At 37.7% G+C, this 23,469-nt stretch overlaps 1 protein-coding gene across 3 annotated transcripts in view; it reads left to right on the plus strand.

The window, feature by feature from the left end:
* CCDC171 (coiled-coil domain containing 171) overlaps nucleotides 1-23,469 on the plus strand; it is a 154,810-nt gene that overhangs the window by 127,374 nt on the left and 3,967 nt on the right. For all 3 annotated transcript variants that reach the window (XM_074570479.1, XM_074570480.1, XM_074570482.1), the window contains one exon: nucleotides 1,937-2,089. In XM_074570479.1, the coding sequence (XP_074426580.1) occupies nucleotides 1,937-2,089 (153 nt within the window). The remainder of the gene's footprint in view (nucleotides 1-1,936; nucleotides 2,090-23,469) is intronic.

Consider the following 23,469-nt stretch of genomic DNA (forward strand, 5'->3'; position numbering starts at 1 on the left):
TGGCATTTAAAATAAATTAAAATAAAATAAATGAGTTTGGCACACTCATTATCAAGGATTCCATGTCACCCACTGGAAGACCAAAAAATATTGTTTTCCCTAACCTGGTCCTGAATGAGAGAAATCTAAACCGACCCTGACTCTTTGCTAGGGAGTTAGGATATGCTGGAAAGAGTGTGTACCAATGGGTGCATAAATGCTATTTTCTGCCTCGGTAATGAATCGTTAGTAGCTGAGAAATTGCTTCCTTCTGGACTACAAAAAAAATCTAGATGTCTTAGAAAACATATTTGCCATGTCAGACTATGAAAGCTTGTCAATGAATACATTTTTCTTAGATTGAAAATTTTTTAACTCATTAAAAAAGAAAGCAAATGGAATAGCTGAATTGAGCAGCAAGGAATTGGAAACTGCTGTTTCAGGTAACTGCATGGACTTAGAGTGACTCTGGAGATGCAGGATGAAGCTGTATAGGTTAGTGGCTTCACTAGCTTTGTGGTAGCCAGAGGTAAAAGGAAGAAGGTAAGGAATCGTCCCTGTGCATTCGAGTTCAGTGATACCGTTAAATATCATGTGGGAAGTAATCAAAGGAACACATAAGGTTTTTTTCTGTGAGATTTGAGACACAGCTTGTTATGACGCATTGGTATAATCCTTGTTTATGAGTCACAGGCCCAGTCCATAGACGTATTTCAACATATGTCTAATTTTTAACATGTGGGCAGTTGCCATATGAAGACTCTCAGGCAGTTTTATATGGGGTGTGAGATATATCCACGTTCTTGCTTGGTATTGTTTGTGAAGAGCTGCAGCATTTCAGTCACGTTGAATGTGGATGAAAAATTTTAAAAGCAGGATCAGAGCTGACAGTGGCAGACTTAAGAGAGCTATGTGAATACACGTTTAGGACTAGCACCATAGCATGTAAAACATTTTGGATATTCCTTCTGATGAGAAAAGATGCAATGGTGTCAATTTGCACATTTGACAATGAAATAACTTGTTTGGTTTCAGCTATGTTAACTTTTATTCTGAAAAGCAGTAGTGTGTTTGAGAACAAAGAAAAGAAAGCAATAAAAGTCTTTGTGAATGCCTGTTTCTGATAGTAAGTTTATTTTTGCCTATACCACAGACTTACATTCAAAAGGCCAATTTCATATTATCTGTAGTATGTTCTTACAGTAGAAACTCACTACAGGTCATTTCAGAAGGGAAAACTGTAACTTACAAAATGTGATTAACCACTTGTATAGAAGACCAATAATCTCAACAGTGTTATACTATTTAGGGTAGATACAAAGTTGCCAGTGCTGCCAAATCATTTGTACTCTCTTGTGCTGCTAACTTTATTATCGGTCTGATCAATATTACACGGTTGGGACATTCTTCCGCTATATACATGAAAACAATTATATTTTCCCAGCTATATTGTAATCAGATTATTTACTTTCAGAGATCTCTAGGTTTATGGTGTATCTTTTGTTTCTGCCAAATTAATTTTTTTTTTTAACGTGGAGTGGGAGGATTAGTAACTCGACTCATTTTGAAAGTATGAACATTTACCTGAAACTGTGTAGCGATTCTTTGTAAACAGAAATTGAACTTGCACTGAGTTTTGCATTTAAATACAACAAAAAAGTGGTATCAGCTGCTCAGTGCTGTACTGGATGTTTGAAAACAGCTCATCAAAACACCTTCTAATTAGGGTGCACAATAATTTGCTTTTCTTCAGTGCTATTAATACTTAAGAATTTAGAAGGAATAAAAAATCACATGTTAGACCTTTTTAGTGTTTAAGTCCTGAGACTGAAATCCAACCTTTGTTTGATTTCTCTGATTAATAGAAGTTAGGTCTTCTGTAATGAATTTGGATGTATGCTATTTGGCATTTAAATATAGCCTGCTTGGAACTGATAATTTATTTTACTTTTTAAAGGGCATGATTAAAAGTTTTATGGATGTCTACCAACTTGCAAGTTCCAGAATTGACATGTTAGTGAGAGAAACAGCATCTCATCAGCTTCACACTGCAGCCCTAAAGTCCAAGCTCCAAACAGCTTGTCTTCATGAAAGTGAGAGCGTGCAATTGGTAAGTCTGCTTTTCAAGTAATTTTTGTCATTTGGATGCGGTGTCGTAGCCACCATCTCCCTTCATACTGCGTAGTTTCTGTAGGGAAATACAATTATATTTCATTATAAACATAATAGAACAGTAAAACTAGCGTCAACAGAAACCGTCTGAGACTTTTTTAGAGGAGAAAGGGGGTGGTAAATGTTAACACAAGGATTAATTTTACTATTGTATCTTCTACAAGGACCTGTTCATTGCTGCTGTTGCTGGAGAAGTATATGTTGTGATTTCTTTGCCTTTGGCAGTACAGTAAACAGTAGAACCAGAAGAATTTAACCATGTAAAGATACAGCACCATGTTAAACCAGAATGTTATTAACTGTACATGTAAAGAAAATGTTTATTAGGAGACATGATTTTTATTTTTTTTTAGACAATTGTGGTTATGAATAATACTTCTCACTAAAGTTTCAACATTAAAATCCAATCTCAGAAATCATTTTTTGTCTAAAATGTTGTTGCCCACAAAGATACTTGGACTTGTCTAAGGCTAATAAGGCGATTCTTCAGATCTGAGATCTCTCTCTAGGGGGATTACTGAATGCAGACGTACTTGTGTCACATAGGCAGGAGGCCGGACACATAAACTGTCATAAATATGTAGCCAAGTATGTCCAGAATGAGACTGTGTAAGCTGTGCAACTTGCATACACTTGATGTATTTCTTTTCCCTCTTTCTTTACTTTTCTGCATAGGATAAAGGAGAAAGCTTTGGAGTTTGGAGGGTTTTTTTGTTCTCCTCTCCTTTGTCCTTTGTCTTCTTTTATTCTTGTGAAGCAAAGGACCATAAATAAAATGCGAATTGTTTGTCTGTCTTTTTGAAACAGAAAATCTGTAAGAAGAGAGCCATCACTAATGCAAACGACATAAACACATTGGCAAATGTATATTCAAAGGCTGTGGCTGTGGCTTTGGTTGTTTCCAACAGAATTACATTAATTTCTTATCCTGTTTCTAAATTGGATTAGCACAATGGGAAATTAGCACAAATAGAAAATACATTAATTGGTGCTGAATTTCAGTTTTAAGATCTTGAGATGGTAATTGTTGAATGAAAGCTTTGTTTTATTTGTGACTGCACATCCTTTCTAAGAAACTAAATGAAATTCCTTCACTGAAATTGCTTCTTTTCTACTCCAGCCAGGCTTCCTTTTTGTTTTTAGTAGGTTTACATGTGTCCTGGTGAGCCTGTGCCCAGTGTAATTGGGTTGCTCCTTTGCCTGTTATGATTGTTTTTGTTGTTTAAATCAAGATGACCACTTGTGTACTAAAGGATTGGGAAGTCTGCCAAACTTGCTGCAGTGAGGTTTGCTTTCACTTGGATTGAGAGAGCTTTTAGCAAAGATAATGCTAGTCCTGTCTATGAAGGGCTCTGCAGTGGCTTGATATGTTACAATGAAAACCAACAGCTTGTTCTCCAATGCCTGTGATTAAATGCAGTGCTTTTTAAGTAATTTGCATTTGTCTACAGTATGAGTGTAAAGATGATACTTTTTTGCATTGTAGTAGGATTTAGTTGGCCCTTCTGTACAACCCTCTGGGGAGACGAATAGTTCTTCCTTTAGATGCAGTTTAATTTGAACCTAAGCATAAGCCTTAATAGAAAGTGTTTTAAAATTTTAACGTAAAGGCAAAAAATTCAGAACGGTAGATTCTCAAGTTTCCATGAAAAACATATGAGTGTTTATGGTATATTTTGTAGTATTTGGGTTTTTTGTAAAGCTTGCCCCTAATATGAGCAGAAGTTGTATCAAGCATAACTTTTGGTAACTTCAGGCATCACAGCTTTCCAAATGACTTACTTACATTTTAAAGTTTCATCCGATACTGTTCCGTTCTGATTTTGAGGAATAAGTTTTGCACTAAGATTCTATCTGTATTAAAAAAGTAGAACAGTTTTTTTTTCTTTATTATTTTAAATGAAAGGGAATAATGACTTTTCTTGAGCATCTATTTGGTTTCAGAATTGTACACACTTTGTTTGTTGCAATCCACTGTGTTCAATCACATATCCGGTTCTAGTAACATTTCAGGCAAAACATTTCACGTAGGAGACAAACACGGCACCTGGACTGTATTAATTGCAGGTCTTCATACGATGTATGCTTGTGTTCCTAGAACAGTAACTTATTGCTCAGTACTGAAACACATTTTTGAAGTGTCTTTCAGGTGTATACCATGTGTGGACCTTGTAAGATTGGGTTTTATCTCACTGTATGTGGCTGGCTCTTGATGTCTTGTATGCTTATATGCATATATGCATAAGGTTCTTGTCCTCCCAACTGTCCATTGCATCCAAGTTTGGGACGTTCATCAGTATAGATCTTTTCCGCGTTCAGAAGGTATTGCTTTCCTAACTGACCTTTTTGTACTGAAATTTGCTAACTATGTCGCCTTTCTTTCTACTCACACCACTTTTTTCCTTTTCTGTTGCTGTGGGTTTTGCTGATAATTGTAAAAAGAAAATTGATGCCATAAGGCAACATCAAGTGATTCTGACTCCTTGTCTTTTATCTAAGACTCTGAATTGACGTCTCCATCCTCGTCTGCTTCTAGTCCAACCATTTTCCTTCTCATCAATAGTGTTTAGATTCTGAGGTTGCTATGTGTGCTCATGCTAATGCCAACAGAGAGGAACAGGAAGGGATATGATTATGATGGACAGAGATGAGATGAATACTGGAAACACTGCAAACAGAGAAGAGAATTATTATGTGGGGTGAAGGGGAGTCAATAGCAGAATGTCTCTGTACTCTTCATTAGTGTCCAGCTATCTGTCTGTCGTACTTGTCTCTGATGGTTCTTCCTCTGTGCAGAGAAAGGCCCTGTGCATTTTTCATTCTTGAGTCTCTTTAAAATTCAGTATGGCTGAAATGCAAATTATTGGTTTTCTACCTAAACCTTCCTTTTTTTTTTTTCCTATTGTTCTCTATTCCTGTATTTCTTTTCTGTTTTGGTTTGTTGTTCTTTTTTCTTTCTAATTTCTCCTGGTTTTGTTGTTGTTTTTTTTTTCTTTACCAAATGCTTCTGAAGTTTCCATTACATTTCTAAATGTCTTTTTCTTCTATTTCTGTTATCAAACCATTAACATTTTGTAATAGTCTTTCTTTGCAACCATAACAATTTCACTTCTGTACATTTCCTTGTTTTAAAAAAAATCTACTTTTTCTGAAGTGCAAGTACCACAGTCACAATTCTGTCCTCCATAACTTGCTGCATGCCCACATTAAGGGTCATATCTGTAATTGGTAGAGCTAATAATAATAAGAGTTCAGCTAACAAGATGTCATTGATGTGGCCATACGCAGTCTTGGCTATAAGGATCTAGGTTACCAGAGGAGGAGCAGAGAAGCCAGCAGTCAACCTCTAGCATGAAATAAGAAGGAGAATTATTTTCACTGAGCACTGAAGGTCAGTACTGGACCGGCACTGCCATTTTCTCCATGAAATTTAAGAAACTGTATTCTTTCCCTTTACACATCTCTTTCTTTATGCCTTCTTGCAATTTTCCTTAGGAAAGCTTAATGTGCTTAGAAGGTGTTTTTAGTGGAAGTACTTCACGGGTAGTAACTAACAGTACACATGATCTGTATGCAAGCAGAGAAGATACCAGCTAAAATGTTCTTGTATTTCTTTTTTCCTGCCTATTTCTTGTTCAGCAACATCTAGTAATAGAAACATCACAAACTGTGATGTGCTTCATGGTTTCCTATTAAATGAACACTTGCCAGTTACTTTAACAGTACTGGATTCTGTGCTTTGATCCATTTTACTTCTTCTTCAGATACATTAGTTTATTACTATACTTGCACTTTCATTCAGAGTTGCAGTAATAAGTAGGCTTTGAACTGAGAGCTTTTAAGTGCTGTACTGTGCAGTAGTATAGTCACAAGCAATTACTTTGCGGGTGCTGTGGGGAAACATGTGGCATCATATTAGGCACATGGCAAGCACATGAATCCATGGTGTCTGTCTGTACTGCCAAAGAGTTTGTTGCTACAAGCACAGTGTTGTAGGGAGTGGATGCAGTGACACTGTATTTTCCAGTATGACCTGACACATATAAGGAACTGACAGACTTCAATTCATTATAAAATTTCTCCAGGAAGTGTCTTTGGAGCTTTCAGCCCTGAGATTTTGTGCCTGATGTTAGTACTGCTGTCAGAATTTTAAGAATTTAAAATATTCTGGTATCAGTTTTTGCAGACAAAAGAAGTCAGGTGTTCCTCTGATTCTTAATGTGCAGCTGATCTGGTGATATTCCTTTCTTTTTCTGCTTTCACTTCAGAGTCAATAGAGAGTAGGAACTGAAGGGGAAAATACAGTCATTTATAAAGACAATGAGAGAGAAAGGCTTTGTGTACACTGGAGAAATGGAAATTTGGGAACCCAAAAGAATAACTTTAACTGAAGGGGGGAGAAGGTGAGTTTCAGATGGGTGAGAGGGGCGTAGCGAAGGTCAGTAAGAGCAGCAGAGTTCTCTCACTAACCACAAAAACAACTGTTGATTTTGGATGCTTCTCCTAGCTGAGGTTGAAAATGAAATCACTCGTTGCTTTATGTGGCTTTGCATCATCCTTACTTTTTTTTCCCCCACGGTTGTGGCTGTGTCTGTCCTTTGTCTGAAAATGGCTAACGATATCACTTAAAGTACCAAAAATATAGAAATTGTAGGTTTTGATAAGGTGAGAGAGGCAAGTAGAATGATCTTATGCATGAAAAATCTATATTTATTGTTGAGATGCTAGTAATTGACATATGCTTTCATATTTTTGTGTTGAAGAACTGCATTAAGCAAAGTGTATGCTTTTCTTCCTATTCAAAGCAGTCAGCTCTCAGTTCTCATGATCTGCTTGAATCTCATTCATGGGGGCCAGAGAGAAAAGAAATATTTAAAATGTAAACTTATCAGTTAACTACACCACTGGCAGTTTCTTCCTACTTAGCCAGGCTGGTCAGGGCAGTGGTTTTACATGTCTTTCCCCCATACCCTTTGTTTCCTTGTCACCAGTTCCATCTGTGTTTCAAGGCCGAGACCTGCATCTAACAGGGATGCAATCTCGAACATTAGAAATATGAGGACAGAACTGGAGAGAAATAAAAAAAAAAACGTATTTGCCTTTTCACTAGCTGCATAGGAGAAAGGCGCTCACTTCATCGGTGTCGTGTTAAATGTCAGAGAGCGTCTTTCATGGGCTGGAGCCATATCTCTTGTGTTAGGACATGGAATGACTGATGTAGCTGGGGGAATTCTTCCCAGATGTTTCAAGAAGCAGATAGGTCCTGGACGAAAACTCTGCTTGGCTTTTCCACTACTTCATGCTATCCTGATGCACAGTTGAACTGAAAAGATTTTTTGAAAGATTTGGAATTGAACTGGTTTTGTGAAAGATTTGGACACACTAGTTCTTAATTTGCCTTACAAAAAAGAATCAGACTTGTTATTTTTATTGTTACCCTCTGTCTTGCAGTGTTTTCTTGGAAATAGTTTGGGAGGGAATTCAGATAATTTTAACTTTTGCTCAGTACTGTCAATTACCAGTATGTGGTTTATTTACTGTGAAACATATGAATATTCTTAAAGTGATAGTAAGTACAGAAAAATCAGACAGACTCAGAAGGAGAATTTCCCAACTACTGAGTGGAAAATGGACATGGAAGTGTGGAAATATCAGTATAGGTGAAAATAGAAAATTGTATTTGTAGTATTTACTTAGCGTGAAATCTCTATCAGGCTGAATCCACAAAGCAGTAATGTCTTCCAGAAACTATTTTTTTACTGAAATATTTGCATTTCTTACCTGATTTTAAGCAATTGGGCGTCACTTGCCAACCTTACTGCCTCGCCAAGGAATGTGGGTATCCTAGTGCAAATGCTCACCGTGTCATGTGGTATTGCTTACACAAGTAGTAGTTGTAACCAAACAGTATAAATCATGTCGTTTAAATTATTTGCTTATTATATAGTACCAATAAAAAAATAATAACATGAAACCAATATTATAAATCACATTATGTAACTTAGGGCAAGGTGTTCAAAACCAGTTACAGTAATCCAACAACACACTTGCTATTTTGTAAAGAATACTTCCTTTTCTATCCAAAAATTTTTTGATACTCAATATTCTAGGTATGTGAACTTTTAACTTGTCAGACTATTGTAACATATTTGAAAATTATAGTAATTTGATTAAAATGTTGCCTATAAGGCAAAAGGTTCAGTTAATAGAATCCATATGTAATTAAAACGCAGAACTAAATGTAATCAGACCCCAGTGACTGGTGCCTTCATATTGATAGTTTTACAATGGCCTCTGGGGTTGAAAGTTTATGTTAAAGTTTGTAATGTAGCTATGCTCCAGAAAAAGAGCAAGACGGTTTAGCCCTTTTAAGGTATGACAATGTCCTAAAGTGATAGCCTTACAACAAAAATACTTGATAGTCTGAATTTTAGGGGTATCTTCCACTGGCAGGTGGTAGAAGCACAGGACTACTGGAGTGTTCTAGTCAGAGAATTGCATTCAGCAGCAACACTGATACATAAACGTCCCCAAATGAAGGATCTTGCTGTGAGCAAGTAACAGTGGATTTTTTTAATAATATAGTTACTTAATTTGTGTGCATTCATGTTTGAATCATCTGAAAGTTATAGACACAACACTATGTACCAAGCCACAAAAGAAGTTTAAAAAAATTTCCTGAACTTAAAAAAAAAAATAAAAATTATTTTCTCTGGACAGTTTTAAGAGTCGACATCCTGTGTTAGAGTTCTCTAATCATCACCAGCACAATTTACAATCAGAACACACAGAGAGCCAGTTCAGACCAGCTCATCTGTTGACTTTGGCAGAAGCCCTTAATCTCACTGTGTGCAGCTGCCACTTGAGAGCTGGGGACTCGGCAGAGAGCCGAAGGAGGGTGGGATGCAGGGTTGGTCAAGGCATGAACACATAGGCCTGCTTCATTTCAACAGCCGTACACTGCTTTTTTTATAGTCTTTTCATTTTACAGCCTTTTTTTTTTTTTTTTTTTTTTTATTTAAAACCTGAAATTAAATGAGGACCTCTCATGAGCCACTGCGCTCCAGGCATAAGAAATTGTAATGTCTGGCTTCCAGAAACTGTCCCGTCAAAATGTGCTTCTGATTAGGTGGCTTAATTACAGCTGTGAAAACAATGTTGATTTAGGCTTCAAGATTCCAGTGCATGTCAGCCGTTATTAGCTAGCCTTGGACTGAAGCCACCATTTTAAAACTCTGTACCACTAAAGTCACACACTGCCTGACAACTTTTTATTTAGGCAGAAATGTTGCCAGAAGCAACACATTTTATGCAAAATATTTTTCATTGCGCAAATTTCAAATGTGACACTGTTGATGGACATAAAATGGGTAGTTATGGGTGGACTTCACCAAGTCCAAAACCTAACTTTTGCAAAAAAAAAAAAGCCCAGCACCACCCACCCCACCCCCCCCCGTTTCAAATAATTTTTATAAAGTTTGACTGACATAATGCTTAATTTTAATTCCTTTAACTCAGTTTTATTCCAAATCCAGCATGTTGGTTTAACCACCCGATTTTATTGCATCTAAATTTTCCTGACAGTTTCATTTGCTGTTGGGAAATAAAATTGCCATTTTTGCAACATGGGAAATAATGGCTAGTTTCAAAACCAATATGTTTGAAACTTCCTTTGCCTGAAGCAGGTTAAGGCACACACTCAATTTACTTTAGGGTAAAAAAGCTCATTAAATAGTTTTTAATATTTTAATATAATTTAAGTAACTGCTTTCACAGTGGGAAGGCTTATTAGGCCCGTGTATTTACACCTGCAGAGAGGTAAATGTTTGGGTAATTAGGTGGTTTCCAATACTTCAAGTTTCCAGTGTAGTTGCAGAGTTAATGCTGTAAACACTGTAGATGGACACAATGCATTCACTGCATTTAAATATTACATTTCCACTTGTAGTATTTTACTTTCAAGTGCTTAAGAAGGAGGTATAAATGGGGTTGGGTTGGTTGGTTGTTTTTGCTTTGTTTTGTCTGTTCTCAAAGTCTCTTTAATGACACGAATTGGCTAAGGAATGTGAGCGAATGTGTGTGGGTGTTAGCTCTCGGCAGAGACCGGCGCTTTGGAAAAGCAAGATCTACATTCTCACTTCACAGTTGCCATGAAATTCCAAATGTCCATGCTGTGCAGTTTAATGGAAACCATGAAGTTCCTAAATGACCGCAGGTTTGTTCCAATGTTAAGCACAAAACAAATCTTTCAAGTCATTGGCTGAGTCGCAAAAAAGGAGGGTCGTGTTTTCAGGAAGCTAATCTCCTTTCCTTGTTTTTTTTTTCCCTTCATGGTTTGCATTTCTATGGCATTAGAAATGTGTTTCTAGTGAGGTACTGGAACTACCAGCTCACAAACAAGGGTCCTCAGTTCCCAGGACTGAAAACAAGACACTTGGAACCTGAAGCTGTATTCATCTCTTATCCTAAATGCTTGGGCCAGTGCAACAATTGTACCTCCCAGAGCAACTAATTGGAAATTGATTTAGAGAAACTAATGATTTGGATGAGGAAACAAGTCTAAAGTATAGGTTCGAGTTTGCCCTGTAAAAAAATCATCATGCGTTCATTCTCTGTGGGCAGCAGATTAACAGAGCAGAAGGAAGCGGATGCCTACGCCTCATTTTGTTCAGTTTTTGAAGGAGAAATACTGGAGTGACCTAGCCTTTTATTTGCTTAGCAAAATGGTATGTGGGGTTTCCTGAAACTGAATGTTTCAGAAAGGCCCCAGTTGCTGTGGAGGGCAACTGTGAGTTGGGAGACAACCATATGATGCCATTTTCCTTATTAGATGTTTTTGCAGTGGTGTTTCAAAATGTGTTTCATTGGTAATATGCAACGAGTTTTATTCACCAGCCGCGTCTGTTTGCTTCCTGTTTTCTACACACCCCTGTTTCTTTTGCCTTCTTCCCATGCCTCTCAAAGTGACATTTTCAGCACATCAAATTAAAAGAAACTTTAGTATATTATTACATATACCGCTAATTCTGCAGTAGAAATAAAAGTATTGGGAGTACTGGACAGGCTGTTATTTCAAGAACTGGGTATTTCAGACCAGGACGGCTAACCCTGGGAAAAAGTTTTTACAAAAGAACAGAGCCGAGGACACAATTTTACTGGCTTTATAGAAGAAAAGGAATATTCTCTACAAAGGCAGACAAATTCACTTCTTTCCAGACTCAAGGACTTTTACTCAGGCCAGAAGGTGCTTCCTCCTCCCTTTTGAAGAAGTTATTTCAAGAAAGAGAGCTGGGAAGCTTCTATTATTCCCTGCTAAACTGTGGGTTAAACATAAAGGGAACGTCTGTTTGTTCTGAGACTGTGAATTCGCTGAGAAATTTTTGTAGAGGATTAAAGCATAGCTGCACCTGAATGAGTCTAGCTCAGATACTTAAATGGCAAATGAATCCATGCAATCCAGATTGTCATCTTCCTGATATTTCCTTGTCAGTTTAAATTTAGATCCTGCGAGGTATACTGTTGTGAATAATTATTTCCGTATTCTGACACCTGTTTGGTTTTGTGTTTCAAGCTAAGTATGTAAAGCACAGTTTATAAAGAGAAAATTCAGTGCTGATGTTCAGGCATTAGCATTGATAAACAGTGCGAGATGTGTAGATGCTACCTGTGAGTTGCAATTCAATTGGTTGGGATGATAGGTGGAAGGATTTTTGTTGCCTTTTGTGGTGTTTCTCATTTACGGTGTACCACTAGCTCATTGCCCAGTTCGCAGGGAAAAAAGACAAGAGAGCAAGACCTAGGGCAGTGTTTGCAGGAGCCTGCCTTTTTCTCAGCCAGTCTCAGCAATGCCTATGTGTGCAGCATGCCCCACTTACAGTGTAACTTGGGTAATGCTACATGCACCCATTTAAAATGAAAAAATAATAATAATAAAAAATTTGTACTGACATTTAACTGGATTGGGCCTGGAGAATCTACTTAAGCATAAAACTACATTTAAAATAGTGGGGAAGTAAGCACTCCCCTCAAAAGATGCACTTGAAGTGTTTGTAAAGCAAAGTCTCACGCTTAGAGTTTTTATTTCCCTCTGGATGGCGGAGAAGACCAGTGCCCCACCACCAGAGAATTCAGTGCCAGCTAGTGGGCAAACTTTCCTCCACAGGAGACAACCGTCTCAGGTGCTGTATCTCCTCTTTGTCTCTGCTTCTGGTGTGCCAACTGGAAGGAAGGTCATGGGAGCACAAGGCTGGGTATCATCTCCACCCATGGTCCCACAGCAGATTTCTCAGCTGTCAGATCTCACCTTGGTGGTTCAAGCAGAGGAGGAGTGGGTCCTCTGCAGGCCAAAGGGAGATAATGAGAGTGATAAAGAAGGGTAGCTGCAAACCATAGCAGTCTCCTTTACTTTGTGCCTTTCTGGAATTTATAAAATCAGATTGTTTTTCTGTTGGTTTGCTCGTGCGCTTTTCCCTTGCCTTCTCCTACAGTTGTGCATGTTTGCATCCTTTTCAACTGGGAAAAAAAGAACAAACATTTGCATTCCTTTCTGTGACATATTAACAGTAGAGTAACGTGGTTTTGTAGAAATGCATGTGTTTACCTACTTCTTCTGCCTGATTGCTTGCATTTTGTACTTTAAGCATAAAAGTTAATGTGAGAAATTAAAAAAACCCCAAACCTCTAAAATATATTAGATAGTATGACTTGCAGAGATGAAAAGACAGGAAATTCAGAGTTAGGACGTAAAGCATAACACTGTTCTTAACTCATAATTTTGTTCCTGTAATGTTGACATGATTTAAGGGCATACAGTCACCAAGTTACATCTTAATGTTTGTTTTTACTGGGTTTTACATACTTAAGTCACACTGCTTAATATTTACCCAACATATATTTATTTATTTATTGTTGCTGGTTTTAAATTACATATAAAAATTTTTCGTAGAAGTCTGTGAGACCCACATTATGTAGTGAAGGCACAGTTTTTCTAGCTGATCATAGTAAGGACCTATTTTCTCCAGAGACTGGACTCCCTGAAGCAGTTTGGCCTGTTGAATAAACTGGTACTTGAACAAATTTTAAAAATGTGAAACGAGTACACAGTAGGTTAAAGAGCTGCATTGTCATCTAAAAGGATGTTATCGTGATAATAATCTTGATTTTTCAAATAACTTTCATTTTCTTCAGTTTGCATAATGGTTCAGTTAAAGAAAAGGACTTAGAAACAAATGTGTTTCTTAAACTATCTTTCCTTTCCCATTTTACAAGAGTTTGGGGGTTTTGTTGACTTGTTTCAGAAATGCTACCTTTTGGAAAGGAAGGACTCTCTTTTTGTTAAGCAATCAATTGACTGGTTTTTGTTTGGGGTTTTTTTTCCTGTTTTTTTAATGGAAGGTAGGGCACCTATAAAATGCCCAGTAAGTAATAAAAATTATTAAAAATATAGCCAAGGATAGCGTGGTTATTCACCCAGAGAGTTTCCCTGCTACATGTGATGATATTAGGAAAGCAAAGTGACATTATGATGATGCAATGATTCCATTTCATCCTTTTCAAATGGTGTAACTTTTTCAGTTCCAACAGCTTTCCAGAGAGGGACCCATGGAACCTTTAAAGCCATGTTGCTTTAAGACACCACACTTTTGGATCTGGTCCTCAGATGAAACAGGCCAATAAACCCATAGTTCACTCAATAAATGTCACCATAAAGCTGACATTACAATACTTGCCTCTCTCAAATTTGTATGTTCACCAGTATCTTGAAAGCCTTCTGTCCTATTGAGGTGTTGCAAGTAATTTGGCAAAGAAAGCCCTTGGAGGCCAGAGCCACAATAATGAAAGAATTCACAAATTTTTCAGCTTCTGTTGAGTACCAAGGATTTCATTTGATCACAAAAGGATCAGCTTATATAGTGGTTATACGATTATGGCCAGTTAGCCTTTCAGACTCTCAGTGACATCAAGTTTTCTTTCACAGGGTCTAGTAAATGCATTGCACTTGGGAGCCTGAGCATGTATTGTAACTTAACCAGGAGTTTGCAAAGCTTCCTGACTCTTAAGGTCATTCATTTCATTTTAATTCGTGCATGTCAAAACATCCTATTGCTTTAGGAATTTCTGGCTTAATTTAATAACTTGCTGAAATTAACTACACTTTAAATACGATTTTTTAGAAGAGCATAAGCTAGTTGGGAGCTCTAAATAAAGGAATTTAAGGTATCATTCTGGAGGCACACCAAATTACTGAAACATCCCTATGTAAAGTGATTTTTTTTAAATTGTGTTGCAGTGTTACAAACCAAAAAGCTGAAGACACCTCTCTCCAAGTCTCCTTCTATGTTCTCCATGACTCTTCTGATAAAAATTTTACATGCCTGATGAAAAGTTTGTAGTGTTGTATGTGGTGGGGGTGGGTTGTGGTTTTTTGTTTTGTTTTGTTTTAACTCATCTGTGCTTTTAGAACACACGTTTGGCATACATATACGAAAGGGTGAAATTACATTAGCTTTTTTTTGTGTTGATTCACATAAAATATGATTGGTATGCAGGAAATATTAATTCTATTTGCCTAGTGGACTCACTCGAACTGCATGTTCAAGCCTCAAAGAAAGTGATGATCTAGTACCTGAACTAAGAGCAGTTTTTAGAGGCTGATTGTGCTCAGGAATCTAATAAGTATAAAAAGTTCTATTGAAGTAATGATTAGATTTTTTTTATTTAATTTCAGTCTGAAGTATAACTGTATATATAAATTCAGCCAAAACCAATAGAGACAGTAAACCTAGCTCACCCACACTCAAGTTGTTTATAACTGATAAGCTTGATTCCTTGCCCAGTTAGTGTAATTTGGATCTTGCATTTACAAAAGACCTACATGTTAGCCATCAACTGAAATTGAGCCTAAAATATTTTTTTTAGGCTATTCAGATATCAACTGATATTTTATAAGCAATACTGGCAGAAAGCCAACTGTTTTCGCTGACCATTACTGTTATAAAACTACCCTTTAGAACTCTATTGAATATATACTGCTTCAGATATTGCATGCAATTTGTGGGAGAAGGAGTAATTCCCTCCTGAAATTACTTCAACTAAGTTTTACTAGGGATGAATGAACATTAACATGCTTGGTTTGGATAAGCAAACAAAAGCTTGAAAACTATCCCAAGCCTACAGGGAGCCAAATGTAAGTCCTCCCAGTGAATCTTTCTCTAAGCTAGTTTATGGGGGAGGGGGATGGAGCCCTTATCAAGGTGCACAAATCCATGGGACCTGATGAGATGCATCTGCGGGTCCTGAGGGAACTGGTCCCATTTTTAAAAAGGGAAAAAAGGAAGATCCAGGGAGCTACAGGCCAGTCAGTCTCACCTCTGTGCCCAGCAAGATCATGGAGCAAATCCTCCTGGAAACTATGCTGAGGCATATGGAAAGTAAGGAGGTGATCCAACATGGCTTCACTAACAGCAAATCTGACAAATTTGGTAGCATTCTACAGTGGGATTACAGCATTGGTGGATAAGGGAAGAGCAACAGAGATCATCTACCTGGACTTGTGCAAAGCATTTGACATTGTCCCACATGACAGCCTTGTCTCTAAATTGGAGAGACATGGATTTGATGGATGGACCACTCAGTGGATAAGAAATTGGCTGGATGGTTGCATTCAAAGAGTTGCAGTCAATGGCTAGATGTCCAAGTGGAAACCAGTGACAAGTGGCATTCCTCAGGGGTCAGTACTGGGACCGGTGCTGTTTAACATCTTTTCGACAACACGGACAGTGGGATTGAGTGCACCCTCAGCAAGTTTGGCGATGACACCAAGCTGAGTGGTGTGGTTGACATGCTGGAAGGAAGGGATGCCATCCAGGGGGACCTGAACAGGCTTGAGAAGTGGGCCTGTGGGAACCTCATAAAGTTCAACAAAGCGAAGCGCAAGGTCCTACACATGGGTCAGGGCAATCCCAGGTGCAAAAGCAAGCCGGACAGAGAATGGATTGAGAGCAGCCCTGAGGAGAAGTACTTAGGGGTGTTGGTTGATGAGAAGCTCAACATGAGCCAGCAATGTGCACTTGCAGCCCAGAAAGCCAACTGTATCCTGGGCTGCATCAAAAGAAGTATGGCCGGCAGGTCGAGGGAGGTGATTCTCCCCCCCTGCTACACTCTCGTGAGACCCCACCTAGAGTATTGCATCCAGCTCTGGGGACCCCAACATAACAAGGACGGGGACCTGTTGGAGGAAGTCCAGAGGAGGGCCACCAAGATGATCAGAGGACAGGCTGAGATCATTGGGGTTTTTCAGGCTGGAGAAGAGAGGCTCTGGGGAGACCTTATAGTGGCCTTCCAGTACCTAAAGGGGGCCTGTAGGAGAGATGGGGAGGGACTCTTTATCAGGGAGTGTAGTGATAGGACAAGGGGTAATGGTTTTAAACTGAAAGAGGGGAGATTTAGATTAGATATTGGGAAGAAATTCTTTACTGTGAGAGTGGTGAGGCACTGGAACAGGTTGCCCAGAGAAGTTGTGGATGCCCCATCCCTGGAGGTGTTCAAGGTCAGGTGTCCCTGCCCATGGCAGGGGGTTTGGAACTAGATGATCTTTAAGGTCCCTTCTAACCCAAACCATTCTGTGATTCTATTATTTTGGCTGGGAGGTAGGAGGCTACACATCTGCATTGGACAATCCAGAAAACTGCACTGCATTGTCCAGTGCAAAAGCATGGAAGTCTTTGTCCCCCTTTTAAAATCATTGGTGATTTTAAAAATAAACTTAATTTTGAGAAAATGAAGTTGACAGTAGTAATAGTTGATTTCTAAGCATGTAGTATAAGTCAGTAATTGTTTGCTCTGTCATTAGAGGATCTTTTTAAGAGGCTACTCAGTTTAATGCAGTTATTTAGATGAACTGAGATTTAGATTAGCCTGTAGCCTAATACAAATGCAGATGTTCTTACTCAGCATGCAAGTGTTTGTCTGTATTTTGGATAATACATTACAACCAGTGTGTTTTTCAAATAGGTTTAGATAGGTTGCACAAACCATGTCTGTTTCCCGTTTATGATCCTAACTCTGTTGTCTCCTGAGAACTAACATCAGTCTGCTGTTTGTTAAGGGCTGCTAAAGGCTGTTAATTCAGGAGATCAGCATTTCCCTTCTAACTTCAGTATTATAGACATCACCAGATTATATTCTTACAACCAGGTGGACTGACATCACTTTTTGCTCACTTAAAGGTTTTTGGAGAGATCTGCAATGATATTCTTGACTAAGAGGCCTCGTGTGTCTCTGGTGCTCATTTTAAGTCTGAGTCATACCATTTTCCCACTTCAAATATGAGTGAAATGTTTGCTGTGTTTTTTTTCATTGCTGCAAAACTACCCATTTTTGTATCACCAACCTCTGCCAGAGGCGTGCGAGCTCCAAGTCCTTATGACTTGCTTCTTTTCACCACCTTTCATAAAGAAAAGTTCATTCCGTGTCCTTTCCATAAAGTCCTGTTGAGAGAAGTATCTGCTTTACACCTCAATCAATGCATTTCCTTTTTATTTTCCTTCACGCTTATGTCTTCTCTTGAGCTTACACTTTCTGCAAACTGGATGCCTGCTTCTCTTTATGAAAATCAGATTTCTTGTGTGAAAAAATGCCCTTTCAATGGTTTTTAGAGAGAACTTCAAGGTAACTTGTCCCTGTAGATATGCTGGGAAAGCAAAAAGGTTACATAACCTACCTGAATTTGCTGTAGTTTAGCAAACACCAGAATCTGAAAGGGCTTCATGAGTAGTCTTTTGAGTCTTGCCTTGCTGGAGTTCTGATAGTTGAAACCCATAAGGCCACCAGAAGGCATTTGCTAGAGCAACTCTCTTAATTGCACTGTCCAGACACCAGTGCTCATCCAGACAGTTCCAGCCTTGGTTAACCGCATTGCCTCTTCAGCAAAGAGCACTTGAATATCATCAGTACCTATTGTGTATTTGATTTTTGAGGGCCTTTTCTGAACTACTTCACATGTTTAATACAAATATACTTGAGAGAAGTAGTGAGCGGATGGGAGTATTCTCAAGGCCTCTGTCTGCAAAGTAACAGTGAGTACCATGTTCTCATTCTTATGTAAGCTATCAGGAGAATCCTAAAATGTTGATTTCCATTTTTTTAATAGTTCATTTGTTTTGTTAGCTACATAGATTTGTATTTCTGAATATTATTCCTCAAAAATATTGCATATTTGGCAGAAATGTGTGGCAAAAATTAATCTTCTGAATGCCTAAAGATTTTTTAATGCAAGAAAGCTGAATCATAAAGACACTTTCATTGTTTGTAGACCTTTATCCTTTATGTTGTTAAATGTTACTATTAGAAATAATAACTAACTTTTCCCCTTGTATCCATATTGCTGATACAGTATATCTTTATTAATTATAAAGCGATTGAAGTATTTTACTGAATCAGTGTAATTTCTTTTTTGCCAAAATGTTTATGATGATTAGCTCTAGGATTCTGCATTAAAATTAGTCTTTGGTAAACCAAAGACAGATTAATGCACCACTGGCAAAGGTCTGCTGTCCTTGTCCTGTTTAACAGCAGAATACCTAAATTGTAGTTGCTCCAGTTCGGAGCAAACAGACAAAAAGGAAGGTAGCTAAGCATTTTGCTGTGCGTGAGCAGTTAGAGGGCAAGCAGACACCATGCACCTTGACCACCTATTATGAAGCTTTTTGCTGCAATGTCAAGTGAAAGCGAGTTAATTGGGTGAAGCTGTAGAGCATGTTAGGGGCATGGTAAAGGGTTGCTGTCTGACAGCTGAATGTCAGCAGAAGCTAGTGAAGTGTGGCTGAGAGACAGAGACCTGTCACAAAGTTCATGTGGACTATAGCACAGTTAGGGAGATGAAATGTGGTTCTGTCTCACTTTCTCCCTCATTGCATTCAAGCACCTTAAGATTTCACACTGTATGTGTCAACCCTTGTTCTCTAAGCTGTTTTCTCCTAACACTTCTGCATTCAAATGATTGGACAGAAGATGCTAATGTTTGGCAAAATGAATGTAAATACACTTTTTTCCTTTTTCTGCTAGAGAGGCAGTGTACATGCAACTCAGGCGAAACTTTGAAGGCTTACGTCAGACAGTCACACTGTCTAGGAATTCAGCTGATGACTGAATACATTTCTCAAGAGAGTATGGAGTTTGACACTTTAACTAGTCAGATAGGGACTGTTTTCCCACTAGCACTAGAAGAAGAAAAGGCTAAGTGGGGAGGACTACTTCATGAGCTGCTTTTGCCTCAGTATGGTGTCGTGAGTGTTTTAGTCTCTAGTTGTAGTCACTTTCTCCTCGTGTTGCTAGAAAGAATCAAAGACCTGAGAGGGAACCATAAGAGAGAGGAATACTGATCTAAGGGAATGAAAAGCTGTGGGAAAACTCACTTAGCAGGAAAAGCTTTCTTGGAAGCAAGAGGAGTGTCAGTTAAAGATAGTGACAATCTTATGCACCGATGTAAATCATGGAGACGGGTCACAACAGTTCAGTAAGAGTGCAGCGTACCTTTCAGTGTTGTTTGCAACGTGCAGCAGAAGATAAACCAATAGCCATTTGGGTTAGCTACTCAGATTAAAAATTAATAAATAAAAGTTGCTTCCGTTCTTGAGAAAGTGTAAAGACAGTGGTAGGCAGCATGGGCAAAACATACTGAAGAATTTGGAAACCTGGACTGAAATTAATACATTTCACCATGAAAATAGTGCACTCCATAGTTTGCGTAATGTTTTGTTATAATTAGGGTAGTGCAGAGAATTTGCAATGTATTCCAACGAATCATCTGGAAGAGGAATTTACTATATAGGCTGCATTATGGATTTTGGCTAAAAGGTTTAGAAATCATTAAAATTAGCCACGCAAAGCCAACAAAACATAGAAGATAAGGTGTTCATCTGATGTGATATTCCATCCAATCCATGTGTTCTTCAGACATATCAGGTTTAAGTATGTTTGAATAAAACAGGATTTTCTTTTAGAAAAACAATTACAATATTATGAAGTCTTTCTCTTAATTGTTTTTAATTCAGCCTCTAGAATGTGTTTTCACTGAATACATTAAATGCTAAAGTGTTAGAAACGCAGGACAAAAAAAAATTATTTCCAGATATTTCAGACTCATCTATTTGTTTAAAAACTCCTGGAGGTGGAAGAGAAAATTCTTTGATAATGAAAAAAGACATTAATATTGTTGGCTAGCAGCACCCAAAGTGTGTTGTGTGTCTACCTTTCTGACTTAATATGCAATGAGCTGGCAACCCATTGAATTATTCTCTGATAGCAAATTGTTTGCAGAAACCAGGCAGGAGTGCTGACAATTAAAATTTATACCGAATGTTACCGTTTTCCTACTTTGTGTCAGAGCACCAATTTAGTCCTACTGCATCAGCATACAGAATTGCAAAATCATTGACAGGGGAAGCAAACTTTACAGTTTTGGCCAGCATACATTCCTGCTTTGAAGAAGTTTGTTAACTAGCACTATACTGCACTAACACCCACTAGTAATACTTTACATTTTAAGCACCAGCTTCTAGCGTTTTCATGAGTCTGATGTTTTATTTATTTCACTGAGAGTGCGAAATGCCTGTTGGAGCTACTTTTCACAGCAAAAGAATGAGCAGCATACTGTATCTCCATTGGCATACTGTATCTCCATTGGCATTGTCTGGCAAAAGTCAACTCAGCTTTGGAAATAGCAGTCTGAGAAGAAGGTTGTGAATGATCTGAAAATGTGCATCTTTATAGGGAAATAGGTTTTCCACATAAGTACTGCAAAATGGTTATCGAAGACAGTGGTTGTTTCTTTAACACTTATTGGAATTGCTATTGCCACAGTGAAACGATGCAAGATACAATGATAGCACAGGTGGGAGAAGATGAAAAGAACATTATTGGCCATTTGATTTGCTGTCTACTGGTATTACTGTGTATATGTATGTTCTAGATTTGGGGTGAGAGGAATCAGTATCAGAAATCAATTGCAGAGAAATATATTAGCTGTTTCTCACGTTCTCCCCATCGCTCCCTGTGTCTGTGCTTACCTTGCATTTCTTCCTACTCTTGAGGAACTTTCTAGAGATTTTAGGGGGTGCTAGACTTCAGAAGAAAGTACAGGTTGCTCCTCTGTGCTTCTGTTTGCTAACAGGCATCCTCACACACCTAAGTATCCTGTAGTCTAGTGATTTCCAGATCACACTTTGGCTTTGTAATTCAACAATTGTCTTTAATTAGGCTTGAGATGTAACACTGAGCTTATAACTGGATCTGCATCATCACACAGGGAACCCCTATAACTGAGGCTTCGTATTATTTTGTAACTTCAGTATTACTCCTTCTGCCCTTTTATTTCGTCCCTTACTCAGTCATTTTCTGTTCTGATTCTAAGCCATTTTGTTACTTTCTTAACTCAGGTGAAGTTATTCACAACCCAGAAACCTTAACTCATAAAAACCTTACCACTTTTTATTTATCTGATTTTTTTTGTAATATAAAATGTTATATGTCATAAGAAAGTGGAAGGGAAGTTTGGGCTGCTGTGTTTTGAAATGTAATATTTGAAAGCAGTTTAAAGTGACTAAAATTTAGTAGTGGGAAATCCCCAAATTGGAAGGAGTTATTGTTGTGACATATTGTTGTGACATGTGTTGTCACAATATGTGACAACACATATTGTTGTGTGAAATTGAAAAGTTGTAGTGTGGTATTATAGTGAAAATTGTGATCCAGTAAAGTTATCCTTGCATGGACTTTGAAAGGCTGATTTGTGGCTTCAGCTCTGGTTATAGATTTTACTCCTACGATTGAAGACAAAACAACATACTTCTATACAGTGAATTTCTTTATGCAGTTACCTGTTTGCACCATTGTCATAACACGTGCATAGTCTTCTAATTCCAAGTGTCTAACTGTGCATATTATTCCACAAGTATTGATATATAAAAGCAAAATGGGGTGTCTTTGATTACAACATGATGCTGGCATCACAATGAAAACATATAGGAGGATATAGTACATGATGGTATTACAATATTTCCTCACAATATCATACATAATGAAGCAACCCACTATTAAATCAGTTTTAACTTTGGTGAAATGCCTCATGTATCATGAGCCAACCTGTAAACTAGATCCTAAATGTTAGGCACAGAAGAAAAACTATAGAGAAGAATTGTTTTGGAATCTTTTTCCATGTCTAATACTAAAAAATTGCTTGAGTTAACTATAGTTTAGAAAGCAATTGTTCCATAATATAGACTAACCTTTCATATTTTGATCTTTAGGAAAACATGTTTTATAAAATTAGGCTATCAAACTTTGAAAAATGACCACAGGACATGTCCAATTACTACATTACATAAATATTTTGAAAGCATATTTTTGCTAGACACGTTGTGTCCTAAATATCTATTTACCTGATGAAGTGTAACAGTTTAGATGGAATCATTTACAGCTTATCGGGTAAATAAAAGTGCTACGCTAAAGATTTACCTGAACAGACACCTTATTTAAGATACATAATTCCTCTTTTAAAAATTACCTAAATGCATATTTATATGATGGATTATCATCACAGCTCTGGCATAGTCATTTGAGTTTGTCAGTTTAATACATGTTTTAGTAAGGTGTCTAAATACAATAATGTTGAAAGAGGTCTGTTGGGGAAATTATAACTGCCTTTAAGATTCCTGCATACAGGTATGTGTTCAAACAATGAGTGTTGTAACAGTTCTGAGTATTTTTTCTTCTAAACCATAAAATCCTGTTTTCTTATTCATCATGAGTGTATATAGTGGTATTGGATCAAAACAGTTCTTATGAGTAACAGCCAAGATTTTTTTTTACATCAATCACATTGCTATTAGATCCTATTTCCCTTCTATTCAGTGAATAGTACTCTGTTCTTTGTAAGAAGTGCAGCACAGGATCTGGATAACTAAACCAGAGCTTTTTTCCCCCAACAGTGAAGCTTTTACTGTAACATAGTCTATTGACTTGCTGCCAATCAGTAAGTTTCGTACATTTTTTTTTGCAATTCTCAAAGGAAATCTGATTTCTTACCTCCTTACTGGGATTTTGATGCCATATTCTTCAAAAAAACCCTCACTACATCTGGAAGAAGAGTAATATGAGAATGTAATTGTAGCATGTGATTTTTACTCATTATGATATGCTGATTGAGATGTTGAAAGCAGTACAAACCAATATGTTTAAATTTGTCTTCAATATTTGTTATCCAGAGTGAAACTTGTTTGTAGCTTATATCTTACTGATCTCATTTTTCTACACACAGAA

This window comes from Larus michahellis, chromosome Z (assembly GCF_964199755.1).
Source record: "Larus michahellis chromosome Z, bLarMic1.1, whole genome shotgun sequence".
Classification (NCBI taxonomy): Eukaryota; Metazoa; Chordata; class Aves; order Charadriiformes; family Laridae; genus Larus; species Larus michahellis.